We start from the raw sequence: 24,321 nt of genomic DNA on the forward strand, positions 1-24,321 counted from the left end.
CACTTTTTGATGGCTGTGTAATATTCCATTATATATGTATGTATATATATATATATATACACCATGTCTTCTTTATCCATTCCTCTTTTGATGGACATCTGGGCTCTTTCCATAGTTTGGCTATTGTGGACATTGCTGCTATAAACAGTGGGGGTACAGATGCACCTTCAGATCACTATTTTGTATCTTTGGGGTAAATACCCAGTAGTGCGATTGCTGGTTTGTAGGACAGCTCTAACCCAGCATTTTATATGTAGAGAAGTAAAAACAGGAGAATATTTATAAATGTTGAATGTGTGTATAGACACACAACTAAGGTTTGTGTTTTCACAAAATATTTTCATAGAGCAGAGCTTCCCAATTAGTATACAAATATATAAAGCTATCAATCCCCTTTTCCCTTGGGATAGTCAGGCAGGGCAGCTAGAATCTAGAAGTGATCGCCTCCAACCTCAGAACCTTTGCATTTACCCCAGGGTGCTAAACAAAAGTTATCCTCATCCATGAAATGGGCAAAGTTAGGAAGCATCTCAGGTAAGCCTAATAATAAACCTACAGGATAGGCAGAGTGGGTATTACTGTATGCATTTTACAGATGTGGAGACTAAGGCTATGGTAAGTGACTTGCTCGAAGTAGCAAAATTTATGATTGAGCCAAAATTTGCAGCCAGGTCTCCTCACTCCAAGCCTATTTGCTTTCAAGTCCTGTGTACCACATTATACCTACCCATCCTTTGTTATATATGAAAGTACCATGAATATTGGAAAAGAATGCATGTATTCACTGTATCATTATAATGATTGTTCATACAAGTTAGCAACATCTTCAAAGGAACTTACCTAGGTCATGACACCTTTCCCTTAGATTTATAGAGAGGAAGAGGCACAGGTCAGCTGCTGCCTTTCTTGGTGGAAGCAGTTGATTCTGATTGATCTACATGCTAATTAAAAGCCCATGATCTACAGATTGTCAAATTGCATGATAGCACTAATAACAGTGGGACTATGATCCCACAGAATAAGCCAGAAAATCTGAATCTGAAACATGGCCTTTGAAGGCTCACAAAGAGCCACTGAGAAAAGAGATTTCACAGACTGCAAATAGCCATTTTAGATTTTTAAATACGTTTTCTTTTTTTGAAAATTTTTATAAATTTATTTGTGAGAGAGAGATAGAGAGAGAGAGGGTACAAGCAGAGGGAGCAGCAGGAGGAGGGAGAAACTGGTTCCCCGCTGAGCAGGGAGCCCAATTTGGGACTCGACCCCAGGACCCTGGGATCACACCCCAGGACCCTGGGATCACGACGTGAGCCGAAGACAGACACTTAACCGACTGAGCCACCCAGGTGCCCCTTTAAATACATTTTCTTCAGAGGACCACTGCGTGGCAGGCCCGCCCTCTAGAAGCCCTGATTCAACCAGACAGTCACAGGACAACAGGGGTGGGGGTTGAGAGTTGGGGAAGGCTACCCCAGCCAGCCTCTGGGTGGGGAGATCAGTGCTATAAAGGATTTCCTAGAGAAGGAGATGCCACAGCCCCAACCTGAAGGAGGCCGGGAAGTAGGTGTCCCGCAGAGGATCTCTGGCAGTATATACATATTTGTTTTAAGATAACTTTGTGGATGTGAGCAAATTTGTCTATATATTCAAGGGGGCCAGAATGCAATTAGAAACAGCCTTACCGGGTGCCTGGATGGCTCAGTGGGTTAAACCTCTGCCTTCGGCTCAGGTCATGATCTCAGAATCCTGGGATCGAGTCCCACATCGGGCTCTCTGCTCAGCAGGGAGCCTGCTTCCTCCTCTTTCTCTCTGCCTGCCTCTCTGCCTACTTGTGATCTCTGTCTGTCAAATAAATAAATAAAATCTTAAAAAAAAAAAATTAAAAAAAAAAAAAAGAAACAGCCTTACCCTGATTCCAAACCAAATGAGCCTATATCCATATATATCCCAATTCCATGGGATAAAGAAAAAAATTAGGAAGACTTTCAGCTATACCTTTGAAAAACTAGGTTGCTCCTTTTCCTAAAGCAGCATGTACATGTCTCAGCATAACTTTCTGCCTTCTCAGCCTGCTTTGTACACATTTTTACACATGGTCCCACTTTGCTGGTAATTAGGGTCTACCACTCCCTCTAAAACAGGACTTCTGCTGTCATTTTAGTTTTCCCTCTCCGATTCCCTAAAGACATTTCTTCCCCCCCCCCCCACAGATATTTCTTAAAAGTGAGGATAACATTTAAGGAATTATCTAGGAGATTTAAAACTAAAAAGTACCCTTTATATCATTCTAACAGACCTTAGATTCTGAGGGAGAAAAATATTGATGTTAGCAGAAACTTAAAAAAAAAAAAAAAAAGGCTAAAAAAACCTGAAATGTATGAAATGATTGCTTAACTTTTGAAATTGTATTTGTGGTAACTAAATCAGAAAAATGATTATTATCTCAAAACATAAATGAAAAACCATATATAAGCTTTCACAACCAGCATTTAGCATTTATCAAGATCTCCAAGTGCAACAAATGAACAACCAAGCAATCAAAATAAATAGATTAGGCATTTAAACGGAAGTCCATTTAACAAGACATTTTGCATTTGGCTATCAAATTATATCTGATCACCGCAGAGAAGTCTACCTCGGGGGGAAGAGGTAATAATAATTATCTGAGCCCTGAGGAAATCGTCAGAAAGCATTTCCTGTACTCTCATTTGTCCTAATTTTCTCTGTTGCTTATACAGTGACCTTTTCACTTGCTGCCCTTGGAATTGAAAAGGCAGTCTCTTATGAAACAGAGAGTAGACCAATAGAATCAGAAAATCTAGTCAGCCAAAGTCACTTGTTTAAACCTCACTCTAGGCTCATTTTTCCTTTCATCCTGCCTGGGAATCCCACTGTGCACCTTGGTGTTCTGGGCTGCTGCTCTGTTTTTGTGTGTGTGTGTTGGGGGGGGGGGGTGTTTGTTTGTTTGTTTTAAGATTTTATTTACTTGAGAGAGAGTGAGAGAGAATGAGAGGGAAGAGAGGGTCAGAGGGAGAAGCAGACTCCCTGCTGAGCAGGGAGCCCGATGTGGAGCTCGATCCCGGGACTCCAGGATCATGACCTAAACCAAAGGCAGTCACTTAACCAACTGAGCCACCCAGGCACCCCTCTGCTCTGTTATTGGAAGAGCCATGAGTCCTCAAGGCATCTTGGTGGATTGTTTTAACAAACCAGCTGAACAAAGGGAGCATCAGTGTGCAGCCAGGTGTCTAGGAGTGGAACGTGGGCTTCCGGAAGGAGCAGCAGCTCACCCTCCTGTTGTAACCTTGGAACAGTCATTTCACTCCTTTGAACCCATTTTTGTGTCCGTGAACCGAAGATAATAGATCATTAGGTTATGTTGGCATAAGAGAAATTTGATTAAGAAGGAGAACCTTCTCATCCTAGCCCCCCAAAATCCATTAGTGTACCCTCAGCTCCATGCAGATAATGTGTACATTATCGGCTCTGTTGTCTTCTTTAGTATCACGGCTGCTTCCTTTACTGTGACTACAGAATATCAACAGGGATTGTCCTGGCTTAAGCTGATTTACCTTAGCACTCATCTAGTGGGGAACCACAGATTTTAGGCACATAGAAGACTGAAGTAAGCATTAATACATCTTGATCATTCCAGGGACTGGGGAGAAGGTTGGGTCACTTTCCCTGAAATGATAATTTGTTGATAAAAATCATAGGTTAGTGAGAAGTTTCTAAACATAATTGACATGCCCTCCCCAAATTCTCATTTATAAATAGGATTAAATTATCATCATTGTAATAATCCAGATATATTACTATTATTGCATTTTTGTTTTCAAAGTGTTAACCTACTTTATCCCATGTTATTCTCCCGATACGAGGGTAAAGGTCCATCTCAATGCTGCAATTCTATGGGTTTATGTTTTACCTCCAGTTATTTTCCTGGTTTTATTGATGAGGAAACAGCCTTAGAGAAGTCTCCGGCATAAAGCTCAGTGGAGTTTCTAGCACAAGGTCGATGCCTGGATTTGCCTCAAGAGATTCTGATTTAATTCTGGCCTGGCATCTGAGCAGGCGGCAGAAATTTTAAGAGCTCCCAGGTGATTATTACGGTGAAACCGAGTTTGAGAACCTCTGTCCTACTGGAAAGAATGAGTTTAAGTCAAGTGTAGGTATTTAGCCAATTCAAGACTTCCTATCACCTTCCTGGCCTTTAAATTTTATTTTTCTTCATTTATCTCACCTACCCACTCTTTTTAAGAAGATAGTACTATAAATAAACAAACAAACTACTAAGCCAAGATATTCAAAAAGAATAAAGAGAGGAAGAAGAAGAAGAAAAAAAAATTATAAGAGGCTGGATAATCTACAGACATACTCCGTGCTAACTAAAAGCAACTCTCCCCACACAAAATTTATATGCATTCATCTTGGGCTGACAGAATTTGTTAGAAATTAAGAGAGCCCCCAGTGATACTGTAATAATATAAAACCAGCTATTTACAGTCATAAATTAGAAACGGTGACATAGAAATCCACGTTCCATTTGGGCATCTTACCCTCTTCCTTCTCCAAGCTAGATCTCGATTTACTTCACATTTTCTCCTCCAGTGTGGTGTCAGGTATAGACAGAAAGGATGCCCTGGCCCCTCTGAACTGATGCTGAACCGAGTCAGAGGTGCTGGGTGCTGTGCAGCTGGAGATGGTTAGCAAGTCAAGAGGCCAAACCCTGGGATGCGGGATGGAGCCGCCATTCAGGAGTACTCTGATGTGCCTGAGATTATCTAAAACTAGATCAGGATAGTCTGGTAGTAAACGTCTCAAGACTGCCGTACTTCTCATAAATTCACAGATATTACTAATAATGGAGTCTGGTAATGAATTGACTGCAAATGAGATCCATGAGTCGAAAACAAAAATCCACGAGGGGAGGAGGGTTTTCTAAAGCGTGACCCCTGGAATGGTTTCCCTGAGGAAAGAGGGGAATTCACTGCACTGAGTGACTTCACATCCAAGCCCCCGCACCCCTCCCCACAGCTGCTCCCCAACATCCGCTGCAGAAATGGAGACCAGGAGGCTAGGTCTCCTACAGACAGCTGTGAGAGTTCATTTTCCATTTTGCAAACTAATTTCGTTCTTGTCAGTTGCAATGCTCTGCCAAGTGGTAGATGGGAATTTCTAAATCAAAAACCACTAACCTCAAACCACAACCAGCCCATGTCAAACTTCAGAAACTACTCCCAGAAACTACATACCAGAACGTATGGTAATAATACTATAACTATTTGTAACATACTGCCAGGTTTGTCACGTTTAGAAAATTCATAGCACATTTTTGGCACACAATCTATTCAGAATAGCGGTGATAAAGATGTATATATAAAAATGTATGTTTTTAATGGCCCTATTTATTTTATTGATGCAAGACAGTAAGTTAGCTAAATCTCCATCATCCGTCTGTATGCTTCAGGTACAGATTAGGTCCCTGCAAAGCCAGTTGTTTATGTCTTTAATCCAATTATGCTCAAAGCCTTCAAAATTGATGTAGAAGCTCTGCAGACTTTTAGTTGCTGTGAGTGGTGTGTGTGTGCGTGCACCGTACATGTACCCGTGCCCATGCACACACCCCCTCTCTACCTTCTCTGAATCACCTTATTTCATTGGGGGGGGGGCCCTGAAATGCTTTAAGATTTATGAAGTCAGAAGCATCTCTGACAACTTGCGAGGGTTGTTTCAAGACTTTCATTGCTTCAACATGAACTAATAACCCAAGGGAAGCTGAAACCTTCACTAGAATTTAAAGCTGGAGGTCTGAACCCTCAGGACCCAATATCTAAAAGAGTTGCTAAGAGTCTTGACAGGAGATCAGGACCAGGACAGAGCTGGGAAATAATAACAAAGTCCATTCCGAAGGTGGTGAGGAAGCAGACTCTTAGCTCAGGAACTGGCAGGGGAAGAAAAGCCAGGTAGAGGAAATTCTGGCTGGGATGGCAGCGCTGAGGGGGAAGTGAGGCCATGGTGGGACCGTGCAGCAGGAGAGGAACCGCTCTCAGTAAGTCAGGACGGGGCTGTTCCTACGGAATCTCTTGTGTTTATTCTCTCTCTGTTTGCACCGAGCCTGGTCTTCATAGCCTCCGTGGCTCATAGGACCACGCTGTGACCCAGTGCAACTTCATGTCATCCAGGGTCAGCCAGGCCTTCTGGGGCTGCCTGCTCCACGGAGGATTCAAGAGCCGGGCCAGTGTAGGTCACATTGCCACATTTTGGCTTCACGAACACCCAGTCTCTCCTTGACCTCAAAGTCAACTACATTCCTCTGGGCCGCCTGAAGCGCTCAGCCTCCCGTTTACTGACCACCATGCAAACGCTCCCCGGGCTCCACTGAGGCCTGTCCGGATAGTCTCTGGTTTGTTTCAGTCTCTAATGCGATCCTTCTTTCTCCTTACCATCGCGCCACTTTCGTCATGGGAAAGACGACTCCTCAAATCCTACCATTTAACTCTTACGGAGCCCTTCCGTAACCCATGCTCTGAATGAGTGCTCTGAGTGTGATTTCCGTGTGGGGCTGCGGAAAGGATGCTTTCAGTCTGCTTCAGTCCTGACTCAACCGCTTTCTAGCTGTGTGACTTTGAGCAAATTAACTGAACGTTGCCAGGCCTCAGTGTGCTCATCTTCGAAATGGTCCTAATAATGCATATCATCATAGAGGATCATCTGAGACGGCAGGGGCTTGTCCGTGTGAATCGCTTGCCCGGGACCACACAGCAGTTAACTCCGGTGTCACCTTCCTCTCCCTGGCTTTCTCTTTTATCTTTGTCCCACTCCACCTTCAAACTCGGGCCTCCCCCTTTCCCTCCTTCCTTCATGGTGCCTCAGCTAAACCTGCACCTCCCCAGGGCAAACGGCTTCATTTTCCTTCCCTCCCTACCCCCCACTTGGATTAGCCCATCTCTTGTCTTTCAGCTCTTCCTTTCCAGCAGCTTCTGATCCCGAGACAGCAAATATGCTCAAAGTGGTATTGTCCTAAAGAGAAAAACCTTCCTTCAGCCTACTTCCCGATGATGTTTTTCACATTTGTTGATCATCTAAACCTCATACGAATCACTGCCCTCGCTAGCCTAAAAGTCTATTAAGAGATGATTACACATACAGGTATAATCTTGGGGGCGAGGCCCAATGGGGAACCCCAGTCTCAGGCTGCTCCCTTGTCCTTAGACAGAGCCCCAACCTGTGCCAGATACATGACACTAATATTTGGAAGACTCAGTAAAGGCCATCATTTCATCCCTCGTCCAATGTTTTGGTGCTTCTAAAATTCTAATTTAGGTTCCAGGGGCCTATTGTTTCGTCCACCATTAAAAAAACATTTCACCCTTGTGTTTAAAGCTCTGGATCGCATAATTCTAATTCTTCGTGAGTTAAGGGTAGTTAGTCCTCTATACTTCCTGCTTACGCCCTGCTTATTAAAAAGCATTGTTTTTCTCCCTAATGGAGACTAAGGCTTCTATTTCTGGATCTTTCTGGTAGTCCTTTGTGGCCAGTCTTTTCCTGTTTTTTTGTTTTTGGGTGTTTTTTTCAGCTTTCTCCATCCTTATCCTCCCACATACTCTTAACTACAGCTAAACTGGTTAACTCACTGTTTGGCAAACAGGCCCGGACGTTTCGCACTCGCATCTGTGCACCAAAACAGCGGTTCTCTTGTCTCTAAGCCTCGGTGGCTCTTCCTCTTTAAGGACCGGGCTGAATCGCATAGTCCTCCTCAGGTCCGCTCTGTTTGCAACTGAAAATACATCCTCTCTCCTCTGAAATCCTTCCATGTTTGTAGCTCAGCCACAAGGCTCCAAGCCTTACGACAGCTCTTTCTTAAAATGTTGATCAGCTTTATTATTTGATCTTGTGTGTAAATACGTTGTCTCTCAGCCCACAAGGTTCTGGGGAGCAGAGACCATTTTTCTACCCTCCGCTGCCATCCCTGGCATGGCCCGGGACAGAGTAAGTACTTCATATGTCTCTTAACGTTCCCTCCCCAAGTATTATCCCACTGTTACCCTAATTGACCTTCACTTTATTTCTGACTCTTAACGCAATACAGATTTTTTAAAAATTTTGAAATCACTCTGCAATTCCTGGAAAGCATCCTTCTTCCAGATTTGATTTCAGATGTGACTTAATAAGCCTAATAATGGTTCCTTCTCTTAGCCATTAACAAATCAGTCCAAGAATATCACAAGTTCAGTATCCACTGTGAGCAGGGCACTGAACCAAGGGCTTATATTAAACATTACAGAAAATGTGGAAGATTACAAAAGAGCAAGAGTTCAGAGTTGATGATATATTGTGTGTGTGTGTGTATCCCTAAACTCGCTCTATACATTTATGTATATGTTATATATATATATATATATATATACGAAATCACGTAACACCGAAAAGAATGTAAACAGTGCAAATACATATAATGAAAAACGATTAGGAGTTTACAGAAGAACCATTCTACTGAATTGTGCCTTTCTGGGGAAAAATATTTTGGAACAGGTGATTTGGAGAGGCCGTAGAGTCCATAAGAGCAAAGCCCATGGGGCACCTGGGTGGCTTAGTGGGTTAAAGCCTCTGCCTTCGGCTCAGGTCATGATCTCAGGGTCCTGGGATCGAGCCCCACATCGGGCTCTCTGCTCAGCAGGGAGCCTGCTTCCTCCTCTCTCTCTGCCTGCCTTTCTGCCTACTTGTGATCTCTCTCTCTCTCTCTCTCTCTGTGTCTGTGTCCAATAAATAAGTAAAATCTTTAAAAAAAAAAAAAAAAGAGCAAAGCCCATGCCTCTTTTTGCTCACCGTCTCTCCCCACCACTTCCTGCAGCGCCTGGTCCACTGTAGACCACCGTTCACAGCGCCTGAAGGCACGGATAGCCAAATGCTGAGAAAAGGGAAGGCTAGGTTACGTAGCAGAACGAGTGTGTTATGCTAGGGACACAGCCATTTATTTTCCTGGGAGGAGCCAAGAAATAACATGCAAAATGATGGAAGGGAAAAAAAAGAAGGAAAATGATGAATGGCATTGGAGTCTTGCCAGGAATTTTGGTTTTAACAGATAGTAACAAACACTTTATTATCCCTTCATTTATTTATTCTGCAAATATGTCTTAAGCATCTACCGTCTGCCAAGCACCGTGCGAAGAGCCGAGGAGTCTGTAGTGAACAGAACGCAGTCTCTGTCTTCGGGTTTGGGCAGCCTTTCCACCATGAGTGGGTGTGGCGGCTCGCACTTACGGCTCTGGTTATTGTTGTCCTCATAGTATTTAGCAGAGGGGAGCAATCTGTCCAGCCTCCATCATAGACGGTGCCGGCGGAGAGCAGAAGCCTTCGTTAAAATGAGCCTCAATGTGAAGTACGTCAAAATAACAGATGATTTGAGGGCAGTAAGGAGGATTGGAAACTTAGGGAGGAACTGTTTGCCTGGAAGGTTGTCTGGGATGATAGAATGGTCGATTGAGGACCCGTGGAACCAGCCCGAGTTTATTTACGGGCGCTTGCATGAGCCCAGGACTGTCAGTTGCCTCGTGTCGGGGCCTGAATGATGGGCTAAGAGGATAAAACTCTTGGTTCGGGGGAAAAAAAAAAGATGTTTACATTGATTTTTTTTCTTTCTTTTGGTTTTTCAGATTTAACTTGCCCTTTGGCATATGTCCCTAGAGAGCCCTGGCTGAAATCAATTTTATTAGAAACCAAACACAGAAATAACAACTTTTATTTAGGGACAGAACTCTGGGAGTCAGAGGATGCAGCAAATTAATTTTAGGGCAGATGTGGAAATGCACGAGACCTCAGAGCCCTACTTCCAACAATGATGTTTAATGAGAAGACAAGACACTGGTTCCTTTATTTCTGAGATCTTAGGAATTCCAAGATCCCTCCTTGGTACTAGAAGATCTTGGCCTCATTTTCCATTTATCTCATTTTTTCCCCCTTTTCTCCTTTTTTTCATTTCTTTCTTTCTTTTTCTTTCTTTTTTTTTTTTTCCAGGATGACGGCCTCCCCGAAAATGAACATCAGCTGTCAGTAGCTGGAAAGATAAAGAAGCATTTCAACACAGGCCCCAAGCCGAACAGCACGGCAGCTGGAGTTTCTGTCATAGCAGTAAGCATCTGAAATATCCACCTATGACTTTTTAAAAGCCATCCACCTAAGAGACAGGCATTACTCAGGAGATTCCACCCAGAGACAGCAGAATGGGTCATTTCTTTAGACAGCTCGACCACTGAACGCGCTGGGGGAGGTTTGGGGCTTCTATATATGATGTGTTTTTGCCGAACATTTCCCTAGGAGTCATCTCATTATCCAACACCTCCAGGGTGTCTCGCAGTATATATTAATCTCATGATTTATTTTTTAAAGCTGAAAACCTCCCCCACAGTGGACTCTGTGCCAATGCAAACTTTGGGGCTCAGAGAAAAAGAGTTCCTAGTGTCCTTTTGCCAGAACCTGGAGGGAGAGGGAAGCCAAGAGAGACGACACTGCAGAGAGAGATTGGAACACTATAGATCTTTGTTCATGCAAAAACCCAAGTGAAAGCCAAAACATTAGCAGAAGGCTTACACAGTAAGATTTTCAGTGAGACTGAGCTGCTGCGAACACCCAAAGAAAAAAACGGTGTCTTGCTCCTTAGAAATTTCTGTTTTTAAAGTCGAAAGTCTTTTACCATTTACCATTTTATTGATGTGGCTGCACAAGGATTTTTTTTTTTCCTGTTCTATACATGCAGACATACACTATATGCAATTTGATAGCAGCTCTAGGCAAAGATTAAATTGGGCAGAGAAATAATGAAACCTCATACTTCCTGGTGTCATATTCTAGAGTAAATATATTCAAGTCCCAGATTACTTGAGTTTTTAATAATTTCCTCTTTTTTCAGAGTATGTAAATTTGGACAGCATATTCCATGTGAAATCACTTGGGCTGTTTTTCTTTTCTCGACAAAGAGCTTAGACACTGCAATGTCGAATTTTAAAAAGTATATGTGCTACAAAAGAGTATCTTACGCTCAGGAGCAATACTGAATGTTTTACCACTTTTTCGGGTGTTTTATCCCCTTCCTCTTTTTCTTTTTTTGGTTGTACAAGAGCTCCAGATAAACGAAAGGTAAATAGGTGACATATTCAATCCAATCCATTCCGGAGCTGGGTTACGATTTGATAGGAGTTTCCAGAATTTGCAGGTGGCACAAATGTACGCATACACTTTCCGGTACTGTTTGCATTCGTGTTTGGAGTTACGAGTGAATAACTGGCTCCTGAGCCCACTCACGGTGTCAAGTCGACTGTAGACTTTCGGATGCTCCTCAGTGCTGCTAAGGGTTTAAAATTGAAAGTCATTCTTCCTTCCCTCTCTCTCTAGTTTGTTCTAAGGAAGTTCAGTGTAGAAGTACATTGTCCTTCATGTCCTTCTAGATGTCAGCGTTCTTTGTTCTCGGCTAATATTCAGTCAGTAATTTGGGGAAGTAATAATCTCATGGCAATTCTCTACGAAATCAGACCTTCTACACTCTGTTTTCATCATTCATTCAAGATATAAGTCTATTCCAAAATGTTCGATTCCACAATTTGCTTTTGGAATGGACTGCCAGCACGCTTGTCCATGAAAAGGACTGCTTTCCTGCTCCCGCTGAGGGCTTACGGCTGTGAGAAGGGTGCTTTTCCGCCTCTGTCATTTTGGTTTTTTGTTTCTGTTTTTCTTGGTCTTTTATTTTAATTAGTCTCTGGTTAAGTTTGCCTTGGTTGCTCAGTAATGGTTTTTTCACAGTATTCTGGGAGTCTTATAATGACTAAGGGTAGGAACTTCAGAGCAATTTTCCCAGGGATAGACACCACAGATTTGAGGAGAAATCCTACTTTAATCAAACTGGGATAAATTCCAAAACCTAATCCATGCGGTTTATTAAAACTTTATCTAAGTAGATCTCCAAAAAACTCCAACTAGTATTTAAAGATCAAGGTCTATGGATTTTTCCCCCCTAACTATCATGATTGGACCATTTTGAATACAATTCCATATCAGTTCCTCCGTTCATCACTAACATGTTCCCATGGAAACTGTAAAAACTAGCAGTATACTTATAAATTGCAAAATGGACGGTGTAGGCCTGATTATGCATTAGTTATATGTATATTGAATCTTCTTTATTCAGTACAAATGTAAAAAAAAAAGTATCAACTTAACTGAGACTCAAAATAATTAACTATTTGGGGAAATACCTGGAAAAATGCCTTGTCCACTCTAAATCACGATTCACATGTTAATTAGTATTGTTGGTGTTTCAAGCTTGAAAGAGCACAACTGTAAATTTCAGGGGTTGTTTCGGGAGACTCTGGCCTGCCATGCACCCTGTCCAGAATGCTGTTCTCTCATAAATGTCCACACCCTCCATTAGAACCTGGGAGAGGTCGCCAGTGGCAGGGAGGGGCTGGGGATCAGAAGTTGGCCAGTTTGGCTGCCTTTGTGATTAACTTCCAGAATAGCCTTGGTTAAGTCAGCTGATACTCCACAGCAGTTTCCCCATTCTTACAGGGCAAAGACTAAGTCTCAGGGGACCACCGCAAGAGAAAGGAGCCCTGGCATTGAATAATACAGTTGACCCTTGAACAGCACGGGTTTGCACTGTGCGGGTCCACTTAGACATGGACTTTTTTAAAGTAAATAAATACAGGACTGTAAGTGTGTTTTCTCTTACGATTTTCTTAATGACATGTTCTTTTCTCCAGCTTACTTTATTTATACAGTTCGTAATACATATCCAAAATATGTGTTAATCGACTGTTTATGTTACCAGTAAAGTTTCCTCTGGTTAGCAGTAGGCTCTTAGTAGTTAAGTTTTCAGGGGTCAGAATTTATACATGGATTTCCATGTGCTGGGGGTCAGCATCCCTAACCCTCTCATTGTTCAAGAGTCAACTGTATTCCAATTCAAACTAAGCTTTATCTGCAAAAGAATGATATTCTGCTGTAAGGCAGAATATAAGTGGTAGGTCAGAGGAGGAGTCTTCATAAATGGTCATTCTGTCCACACCATTTGGCAACTTAATAATGCAATATAATTATTAATTCACCTATGTGAATATTCCTATAATTAATATAATTTTGTAATGGCTTCTATTGATAGATATAGAAAAAAACTGAGTGCAGCATAAATTTCATTCAGACAGAATTTTGTCCCACGGGCATGTATGCTCTCCCCAGAGGCTATCAAATAATGTATTTTATTTTAAACTGCCTCTATGGGACTGATTGCTTGGAAATTACATACACCCTTTAAAATGAAAAATTCTACTATTTTAGAATGTAGTGTCCATCACCTTGTATTTTCAGGAAATGAACAGTTAAATCATTAGTCTGTAACTGGCACTTCTTCCTCAGTTAGAAATCTAACTACCCACTGGAGATGAGCAGTGCTTATAAAGGAATTCAGGGCGCCTTTTCTTTCCTAGAGTGACAAAGGAAAAAGAGGATACTGTCATAACAAACAGAATCTAGTCACAGATGTAAATTACGACATGAGCGTAGTTTAGCTTGCGCTCATGGTTCTGAACCTCAGTGTTTTCTGTTCCTGTTGTCATTTTTTCCTTCTCTGCTCTCCACCCCCTCCATCATTAAGACCAAAGAAAGGACAAGTGATAACTTTATATTAAGGTTGCAAGAGGTCCTCAAGTTGACCAGGAGAGTAAATTACCAGCTGGAGGCTGGCTGGGATCATCCAGTCCTTCTCAAAGGAGAAAGGGTGTTCTGACATTGAGGTCAGGGAATGTGATTAGGGGGAAACCCATGGCCGTCCTTGAAACTGCAACACTGCCTCTCAGAAAGACTCCTTTGTCCCTTTACTACCTTCCCCAGTAGTTGGGGGATTAAAACACACACACACACACACACACACACACACACACACACACCCCAGAACAGAGAAAGGGAAACAAAAGGTTATTAAAATGCAATTTATAGACATAAAATGGAATTAGAGATGACATTTTAACGGTGGACTTCTTGGGAGCTGAGGAAGGGAGGGAGGCATTATTAGATTTGCTCAGCTTGATGAAGAACCGATGACTAAGATGTCAGTTCCAATTTATTTTTCCTCATTTAATTCTGTTTATTATTTTAACCGATAATTTTCCTAATGCTTTAAAGTTCTTCTTTTGCATTTTGCTCATGCAAATGGAGCATTTCCGTCTAATTGAACAAATCCATACTAATCAGTGTGCAAACAACAGTGATTCTGGGAAGCTGAGTTTACCCAGAGAGCCAGTCGCACTAGCACATTCCTGTGTGTCCTTGTTATGGGACACTTTGCCTGTAGATGGCAACAGAGGACTAGTTACCAAGTGGCCAACTCCATGAACCGAAATAGAAGCGTGGGATTTCATATATGACTCCCTAACCGCAAGGGGACTTGGATTTTTTTTTCCCCCTAAATGAAACGAAATGCACTCCTTTTTTTTTTTTTTTTAAAGGATTAAAATCTCACATTGTTCTTCTGTGAACACTGGGATAGCCTGGTTTATTATAATCGGAACACCAAACCCTCTAAGATGTTTTTAGTTTGAATGCCTGGTGTCCCCGCATGTTTTTGCAAGGCCTTTGTGAATTCAGAAGTAAGGACTATGGGCATGGCACCGTTATCACACTTGAAAGCACTCATGAGCGTCTCTCGAAAGAAAAGCGTGCGAGGTGCATCCTGTCCTGGGTGGGATGGGGGAGTGGGCCTACAGCATGATGACTGTTTTCCGATTGGGGGGTTGAATCTTTCATTCCTAGGTAGCCAAAGGCTGACATCTTATTCCAGGATGATCAACTTTGAGAACTTACCCTGTCTTCTATTTACCGTACCTTTTGTGGTTCATAAGCGCTTAACTGTACATACGCATTTTTAATATACAGTGAAAACTCTTTTTCCTTTTCTTTTCTATATTTTCAGAGAGAAAATTGACTGACTGTTTTATATTATATCTTTTTAGCCCAGGAATGTAATTAAGATTCACCTTTAAGAGTAGCTCTGCTTTTGAAGATGAACTCTTAAAGAAATCCAAACTGTTGTGACTTGTGAGGGTCCTTTTCATCTTTTATTTCATATGCATGAAGCCCTCCGATTTAAGCCTGGTGGGGTGAGATGGGGAGGAGGGAGTCCAATCTGCTTTCTCTTAGGTGGCTAAAACGGATTTCAGTACTTTATTTAACTGTAACGCATTTTCCATTCTATGGCATATGAAGAGGTGTTTATATCTTTTGAAATTGAGAGGACATTATTAAATGTGCATTCAAAACCTTGTCTGACAAATTAGATCTATTCTAACAAATTGGCCTCCGAGATATTCATGAGGGATTAGTGCCTTTTCTTGCCTTTTTATTTTCAATGTGCAGATTTTAGGCTATTAGCTAGTCACCCTGCAAAAGAGGCATGGTGACTGTATCTCAGTGTATAGTCGGTGAAGAACGGCTTGGTCTGGAGTCGTAATTCTCTAGCACAATGTCGATCCACTGAGTTGCCCCCATTTCTCTCTGCTCAGCTGGACCACGGGTTTACCATCAAGAGATCAGGGTCTTTGGACTACTACCAACAACCAGGAATGTATTGGATAAGGTATGAGATGGTGCAGCTCAACAGTCAGTGTTTCCATGGCAACGTGCTGGCAGTCTCCATTAACCAGTTCCTTCAGTGGATAAACATGCTTTTGATTTGTTATCCAGTCCATATGCTGCTTTATCGGTTTCATTTTAATCTTGATTGAGATGCCACACCCCCTCATTCCTTTTTTTCACCCATTATTCACACTGACATTTGCCAGCTTTCTTTCCATTGCACATGCTCAGTATCAATTTTCCTTACAGTTAAAAGGACAGTATATTTAGCATTAATGCCAAAGCCTTTTCCTGATGTTGCTAATTAAAACCATGATTTCTGCTGCTCTTCTGTCCTGTAACAAATGGAAGAACAATGGCGCCTCAGTGTGCGTTCTATAGAAGTATATACTGTCATTTTAAAGTCATCAAGCCCGACCTTGACCTTACTAGATGGATGAAACAATGCATTTACACGTTAGCAGTAGAAGCTCCTCCAAGTACAATGAGCTATAGAATGCATTGTGTGTGTTGGTAAGCTTGTGTTTTCAAATTCTCCACCTTCTTGTTTTGTTTTGTTTTCGTTTTATTGTTCCCTCCCTCCCCCTGGAAATCCCTCTATGTACTAGCTATTGCATGAATTTATTTCTCAATATTTTGTAACTGTCAGATTACTTAGCTGGCTTATCTGCAGAAGCAAAAGGGACTGTGTATGGGAGGTATTGATTTTTTTTTTTTTTTTTTTTTTTGGAAACTGGGTTCAGAATTCTATCCCAATCATTTTCTATTCTAGTCAACTGCCCTGGCATTTCCTTCAAGGGGCATTGTTTGTGTCTCTTTAAGTTATCCACAGGCAGGATGGTTTCTGATGATTTGAAAATTTTACTGCGAGAAGTCCCAGGGAACTTTTCTCCTCCATCTTAATGTTCCTGAAATGATCTCCTGGTAAAGCTCCACATCTTTTGTGTTTGCAAAGAAAGACTCCCATGGTTGTTGTATTTGTTTCCCCCAAATGATGGAGTCCACGTGCAGTAATGTAGTGGCTACCCGATGTTTTTCATGGGTTAGACTACTAAATTTTACAGAAAGAGAAATATATATGTGCGTGTGTTTATACATGTGTGTATATACGCACACACACATATAATATATAATTTTAACCCCCAATTAATTATTCCTGATTTTTGTTTCTACACTCAGAACAAAGAACTTAAGGAAGCAGTAAAGGGCACACTTTGACAAACCATCCAGTATACTAAAACCATGATAATTCCCAAATCTGTTTAAAGCAAGAAAATGCCTAAACGTAAATGAAATGTTTCACCATCAGTTTTACACAGAGCCTGTTTGTATCTTCTAGATTGATAAGCATGCCAGAGTGGCAACACAACCTTTTTCTTTACTTTAGTAAAATAACTTTATAGGTATAGCAAGAAATTTGTTTTATTTTTAACCTTTCGGGGTGGGGATTAATCACGATTTGCCTTTATGCAGACTCTTTTTTGACGTTTTAACATAGAAATGGGTTCCTCCGACTTTTACTTTTTACTGAGAGATCATCTGCATTCAGAAGGGTGCAGATACCACAAATGCACGTTCCAGTGAATTCTCAAAAACGGGACCCAGATTGGGCACAGAGCCTTTCTAGCACCTCCAGAGATCCCCACCGCCTATATCAGGGCCCTTCTGGGAGGGTTACATAGCCCCGAGGGTAAACACTGAGGCGGACCAGGACTCTATCCACATTAATTAGCTTTGCCTGGTTGTGTACTTTATATAAATCGAATCACACCATGCTCTGCCCTTATTTTTTTAATTGTACTCCTCCTAACCTCAGGCATAGTAGCCAAATACATATGAGTAAAGTTGATCTACAACTAAAAATATGCATCAGCTATGTCTAATTACAGTTGTGCATGTTTGTGTAATAAAAATGGCACATACAAATATCGAATTTCAAAAAGAAAACGCTAGAAAATGATGTTGTTAAATGTGAGGGAGTAAGAGTGGGAGCAAAATGCCAAGTAAACACAATAATTAATAAATGTAGCCCAGTATAAAAAGGCCATTTGACTAAGATCCTAGTGATGGTTCCCATCAGCAGACAAAATGACACTTCCCTGAATAATGGGCAGGAGCAGATGGGAGATAATCTCTTTTTTCTTCCACACATAAACTGCTCTGTTTTCCAGCTGGGGGCAGTAACAACAATGTTTATAGTTAATGCTGTAGTCAACAGCACACCCAGTATGTAAAGTTAAATTGGAGAAACGATGCTAAAAACTCATCGGCATATATGCTTAATTAGGAAGTTTTATAATGCCATTTAGCCTCAGAACGAACACAGTCTCCTCACTGATTGCAAATGCTTGCCTTTTATCTCCACGGAAGTGGGAGCATTTGTCTAACCACGGTGGCAGCCAACTTGCAACATAAACAATCATTACAGGCAAACATCCCCGCTCCCAATTGTTGTGTTTACAAGGGCTCATGGCTGTTTTCGCTACTCTGAGCAGAACACTTGGGAGTCCCGGTTCCTTTTGTAAAGCAGCTCACATCAGGGCATAGGCTGGAAAAAAGCATCTCTTTGGGGTGCCCAGAATTGTCATGTCCTTCTTAATAGGCTTTTTGGTGATGGTGGAGAAAGGGCGGGTATCCATTTTCCTCTTTCTCCTTCGTTCTCTTGCCTCTGGACCGAGAGCTGCTGCTTCCAAGCTGTAGCCAAGGGAGCAGCACCATGCTTGGCCTGTTTTTCCAGGAGACCTTGCTCCTGTCTCCTTGAGTCCAGAGGGGACCCTGCCCCAGGAATGAGCTGCCTGGGCCATTCCACTCCCTCATGGCCTTCCTGCAAGCAGCTGGAAAACATTTACATCTCATTACATTCCCCCCACCCCCGTCCTGAAGATGCGACCTGATCCAAAGGGGCTGTGGTCACAGGGATTTTGTGCCTCTCTCTAGTGAAGGTGTCCCTGTGGCAGGTGTCGTGGCCAACAGCACATGGAGAAGAATCCTGCATCCTCTACAGCGGCCAGAACGGGGGAACCCAATTAAATAAAACAAATATCAAAACAAGACAGAAGCTAAAAATGCTAAATGAGATAAAACGCGGAGGTGAGCTAGGACAAAAGGGTGGTTGAGTTCCCAGGCATGACGTGACTAAAATGTGCATATTGGATTCAAGCACCGTCCTGAAACAGTGAGTAATGAGGCAGAGCGGTAGCAGCCGTGCGCAGTCTTTGCGAGGCTATTAAACGCTGTCATGCTCGGCTGTTAAAAGGAATGGGGCCAGTTAAATGCATCTTGCTTGGTGCGGGTTTGAAAGAAGAGTTCCCACGAAAACCAGGGTGGAACCCCAGCCTGGTGTCCGGAGGGCTCCCAGGCTAGCCTCAGCCGGCAGCCAACCGCCCACAGCCAGTTGCATGCCTTGCGGGTCGTTTCACTGCACGTTGCTTTGGCCTTGCTCTGCCATTGAGAAAGCGCTCCCCGGTGAGCGTCAGAGCACTGCCAGAAGGACGAGCAGATGCCCCTGTTCCAGCAAGGGATTAACCACCCAACTCCACACCCGACCCGAGACTCCCTCTGTAACAGAGTGTGACACTTAAGAGAAGGCAGAGATTTAAACTTCAGAACCCACCCACGCTGTGATTACAGAGAAAAGGATCAGGCAAGTAGGAGGTATGGGTTTGCAGCCTTGATGATAAAAAGTGAAGCCAAGAGGCTCAAAAGATGGGCAATGCTTTGCCCTGTCGTTCCACGAGTGGTATTGAGAGAAGCCTGGGAAGAGTGAGGCGTCTGCGTCCTTTCCCCAAGTCAAACAGGTGGCTCACTGTTGGAGAGTTCCATCCTTAAGAGAGGATGCCAGCCACATCTCTCTTTTTAAAATGTCACTTTCTTGTTACTGAAATGAGCAGTGGCCATGGCATTCCAAGACCTACTGATTGGCTCTGAACCAAAGTGAGATTTTATACCTCTCCTGACATCCTCGATGATTCGGTATTGATCGGAAATTTGGTGGTATCCTATTTATTTTTGACCTTGCTTAGGAATCTCTTTTCCTCTTTTTGATTTAAAGGGAAAAAAAAAATATCTGCCCTCATCTTTGTATTTATTCATGCCATACTTTGACTCCGAACGTTCCCCAGTGATGGTCACTGATGTACTACATTTTTTATTAGGTGTATGCTTGTAGGAAAGGGTAGCCATGAGGAACTTAATCATAAGTATTGACAGACTGTTATTTATCCAGAAAGAGTGTAAATGTCGACCTGCTGAAGTTAGATGATTCTCAAATCCGTGTCAGCCACATGATACTTAAACCAGAAAGTCTTGGAAAGTGAAGTGAAATGAAGTAGGGTCAGGAATGGCAGCACAGCGCAAGCAGAGTAGGCGACTTTGCTGTCAGGAAGCCCAGGTTCCTGTCCAGGAAGCCCATGTTTCTTCCCACCATGTGACCTTAGGCAAGTTACATGGTGTTCTCTGATTCTCCCTTTCCTCATCTATATGCACGAGAAGAGTATTACTGATCTCCCAAATCTGTGGTGAGAATTAAATGAGCTGCCTGTGCCAACGAGCTTTCACAGACCCCAGCCCAAAGGAGGTGCTCAGAAAAGATGGCTTCCCTCACAGGGTCTCCCTCACTTCCATGAGAAAACCAGCCACTCCACACAGCAGACAGATTTTCCTGAGCAAGAGGATCTTACTGCAGGTAGAAGCATTTGTGATGAAACTTGAACATGAACTTTTTGATGCTCTGATTGGGAGAAACTGCTGAGTAACTTACAGGATTCATGAGGATTTGTGGCATTAATTTTACTTAAGGTAGTCTCTTCCAAAAATCCTAGGGAAGCATAAATTTTAAATGTAACCTTCTAGGGTGGAGATTGGCAAACTATAGTCAATGGGCCAAGTCGAGCCCGCTGCCTGTTTTTGTGAAGAAAATTTGATTGGGGCACAGCCACACTCATTCATTTATAAATTGCCTAATGCTGTTTTTCCTAGACAGTGTCAGTGTTGAGCAGTTGGGTTGAAGAATTGTATGTGCTGCAAAGGCTAGAGTATTAACTATTTGGCCTTCCCAGAAAAAAATTTTTGACTCCTAGGGAGAAAATGTTTCCAAGTTAAAAGGTACCATCTGCTGGGCTTGTTGAAATCTGTATCTCTACCATTTACTAGGATGCCTGACACATAGGGCACCCTCAATAAATATCTGTTAAATTAATGAATAAACAGTTGAAGTGTATAATCAAGTGACCATTAATATAGAAGACCTTAATTTTGAGGATAAATGTGTTTTTGAGGATAAATGTGTTTTTGAAGGATTTGGAGTAAATTAAAGTGTGGATAATCAAATGACATAGGACATGCTCTAGGACAGTATTCCATTTATAGCAACCTGGGAGTAAGACTTTCAGTAAAGCTAAAAAGTTTTTTGTGAAAAAGGAATTACCCATAACTTACCTGCTTTAGTAAATTCTAAATTTTCATAGATTTCCATCAGATTAGTTATGGTTGTGGTTGGATGATGAAGGAAAACCAAGATGGCCGCTCAGTTTAGCTTCCATTATGAAAACATCAAGGTCTGTAGGGCAGAGGAAGCACATGAATTTTGTCCTCTAGAAGGCTGAGCTCAGTAAATGGCTCTAATTTTAACCCTCTGGTGGGAGGCCATCAGAAACCCATTGCAGAGAGCAAGAACAACTTGGGATTCTATTAAGAACAGAGCAGCAGGAGGAGCCTGTGTTTAAGAAGATGGTGGAGAACCAGGGGGGCCGCTCCTTCCCAGAAAGTAAGGAATAACCTTTAAGAGAGACACCTAGAAATGAGCTTAGAAGCTGACTAGGTTTCATTCCACGAGATGTCCTTTTGCCATTTTAACAATCTTCACTTCAGGGAAATACCCTGTCGTAATGTCCAGATTCAGTGCAGTTCCTGGCGTGGCCCCAAAAGGGTATTAAAGCGAAACAAAACAGAATCATAACAAGCATAAAAGTAAGCCAAATAAAATGAGGAGGGTGGATATCTCAATTGATTCGGCAGTTTAATTTTACTAGCAGGCAAAACATTTCCAGAGTGGCAAGCAACTCGTAACAGTCCTTACAGAGTGAGGGCGAGCAAGGGGAAGGGTTTCTAGATTAATGCCCCAACAGCTGTATCCTCAGTTCCGTCTCCTTGGTGGTATGAATAATGGATGGGCTAAAAGGCAAAATGCGCAGTAATGTTCTTTTATTAATGAAATGAAGACTACTTGTGATGGCCAGCAATAAATTAAGAAAAGCAAAAGTGGAAAAGCAGTCAACGTTTGCCTCAGAAAAATGCAGTTACTTAAAGGCAATAATTACGGCCGTGACAGAAGACATTGCCTCACAACCTAAATGAGGTGCATCTCTTGCAAGCCCTGCACATACGTTGCAGAACAGAATTATTTTTGATCCACAGACTGCAAGGCCTATTGTTTGCCAAGAGAGGAATGTAATCCATTATGTAGACTGATGGCGATATTAAGCATATTCATAGTATTTCGGAGGTGAAAGTTTCCCTAGGGATCACGCACTGTACTTCCCCTTTAGTCTATGGACCAGGGAACTGGGGCTCAGTGTGCTTGAGAAACATGTCCAAGGACACATCATCAGCTGAGCTAGGACAAAAAGCTAGTTCTCCTGACTTACCCCTACTGCTGCTTCCAAGGGGATTAAGCCAACGCCAACCAGACGAGACAGCACAGCAGACATGGAGTTGTTGCAGACGGGCAGAAACAAAGCTGATGTTCTCATTCATATTCTTGATTCATTCCTGACTTGCCTCCCGCATGCTCTGTTTTTCCCCTTCAACATCGCATAGATATGTAGATGGATATGTCCTCCATATATATATGCTGATTTCCAAAAGTAACGTCAGAGATAAAGATTTAAAATATCTGAGTACTCTGTGGAGGATAGTATCATTTCATGGTAATACAAGAGGCCACTGACCGATTTCATTACAGTCTCTATTGTCAGAATGTATTTCCTCAGTATTAGGCAAGGGCTGTCTTTCATTCATGTGTGCCTGATATCACGGCAGGCACCAAAACCTGATGGTTATTAATTTCTCTTAAGATTTCCAACTATTGCGTGTGCAGCCACCTGAGTTGCCAAAGTAACCGGCATGATTTTACCATTCCTCAGTTTTCACACTTGATCTACAGCTCCTAAGAACATTGTGAGAACCAGGGGCTTACAGTCTCAGGTAGGGATATACAGTTTCTTCTGTGTAGGATAGCTTTATATTAGTTCCTCCTTACCATTTTATTTAGTCAACTATTCGTACTGTTTTCCAGGATCCCCCAGTACACAATTATTTAGCTGTAACTCAGTACACAGGATAGTCGTCCTTATTGGGTACGTATTTTACGTAACTAGATTAGAGCTACATATTTGGTTCCTACTGGTCAACTCCAGAATCTCAAGAGATTTCTTGCTCACCTCTAACCTGTGGTAATGAGCACCAACATGTGATAATGCAGGTTTCAGATTCTCTTGTGAGTTCTTAACAAAGTGATAACTTACTGAGGAAACACTTGGGAATTCTATTGCAAGTCCATTCATGTCAACTCTAACAAACCTACAAACCATGAGCGAAATAAACTAATAAAATAATGAATCTGTTGGGAAGTCTTAAGTTTTAATGGAACATCAAGGCTCTACCTGAGGACAACTTTCCCTTACAGAGATAGGCAGTAGGAAGAAGAGACCTCATTTTCTTGATACTGGGAATTTTGGTAATTGATAAAGAGGACAGCAGACTTTCAGAAAAGATTGAAAGAGCCCAGAATTTAAACTTGTAAGGCAGCACTTCAGAGGAGAAATAATGTTTGGAATGCTTTTTTAGGGGGAAATAAAAATGATCAGTTGGAAAAACAAATACATATACATATATATTTATAGCAGTACCTTTTTAAAAATTATGGAATAGCACATTGTTCTATTTCCTTGCTAAATTCATCTGTCCTGAGCTACAGATGGTGACTACAGAATTCAAGTGTAAAATTGGAACTGTACATACTCTAGAGGCAAGTTCATTTTATAGCCACAATTAAAATTTTTAAAATGTGGTATATGACAGTACTTACTGTGCTGAGAATTTCACGATAAATGGTCACTGAACAGATAAATATATAAGAGAATATTATGGGATGCAACCATTTGATCACATACATCATATCCTTAAATATTGACTTGTGATCCCTTTAAGTTCTTAATTTTTTTGGTATTTTACAGTTGCTTTGGATTCTGTTGTTGTTGTTGTTGTTATTCAGAAGTACATCTGAAAAAGTTTAATCCTGTATTAAGTAAGAAATGTTTAATATGTCTCTAATATGTGTGCCATAGTCTGCTAGGCATTCTGGAAAATGCAAAGAAGTTTCAGATTCTGCCATTGAGGAGCTTCATGGGGGTGGGGGGGGCATATTCACAGAAAGTTAAGTAGGAGGCAAATGTGCAAAAAGTACCAAAAGTTTGGTCAAGACAATAGCCTGAGAAATTTAGAAAGAGAAAGTGTGATGCAGGAGGTGAAATTTGATCAAATCTTGGAACATAGATTTGAGTGGATGGGGAGGAGGAGAAGTAATTTCAGATAGGTGAGCACCTTGAACCAAGATGTAGGGCGAGATGGATTGAAGTATGCTCAGAGACACATCAGTTAAGACTTTTTTGATTGCAGGTGACAAACACCCAAACCAAACTG

The 24,321-nt window shown here is 41.9% G+C and overlaps 1 protein-coding gene across 4 annotated transcripts in view; it reads left to right on the forward strand.

Annotated features, from left to right (window-relative positions):
* DCLK1 (doublecortin like kinase 1) overlaps positions 1-24,321 on the forward strand; it is a 347,733-nt gene that overhangs the window by 313,508 nt on the left and 9,904 nt on the right. For 2 of the 4 annotated variants that reach the window (XM_032314767.1, XM_032314768.1), the window contains exons 16-17: positions 10,018-10,131; positions 15,549-15,622. In XM_032314767.1, coding sequence (XP_032170658.1) covers positions 10,018-10,131; positions 15,549-15,622 — 188 coding nt within the window. The remainder of the gene's footprint in view (positions 1-10,017; positions 10,132-15,548; positions 15,623-24,321) is intronic. The other 2 variants (XM_032314765.1, XM_032314766.1) reach the window with 1 other exon arrangement.

This window comes from Mustela erminea, chromosome 15 (assembly GCF_009829155.1).
Source record: "Mustela erminea isolate mMusErm1 chromosome 15, mMusErm1.Pri, whole genome shotgun sequence".
NCBI classification, from domain to species: domain Eukaryota; kingdom Metazoa; phylum Chordata; class Mammalia; order Carnivora; family Mustelidae; genus Mustela; species Mustela erminea.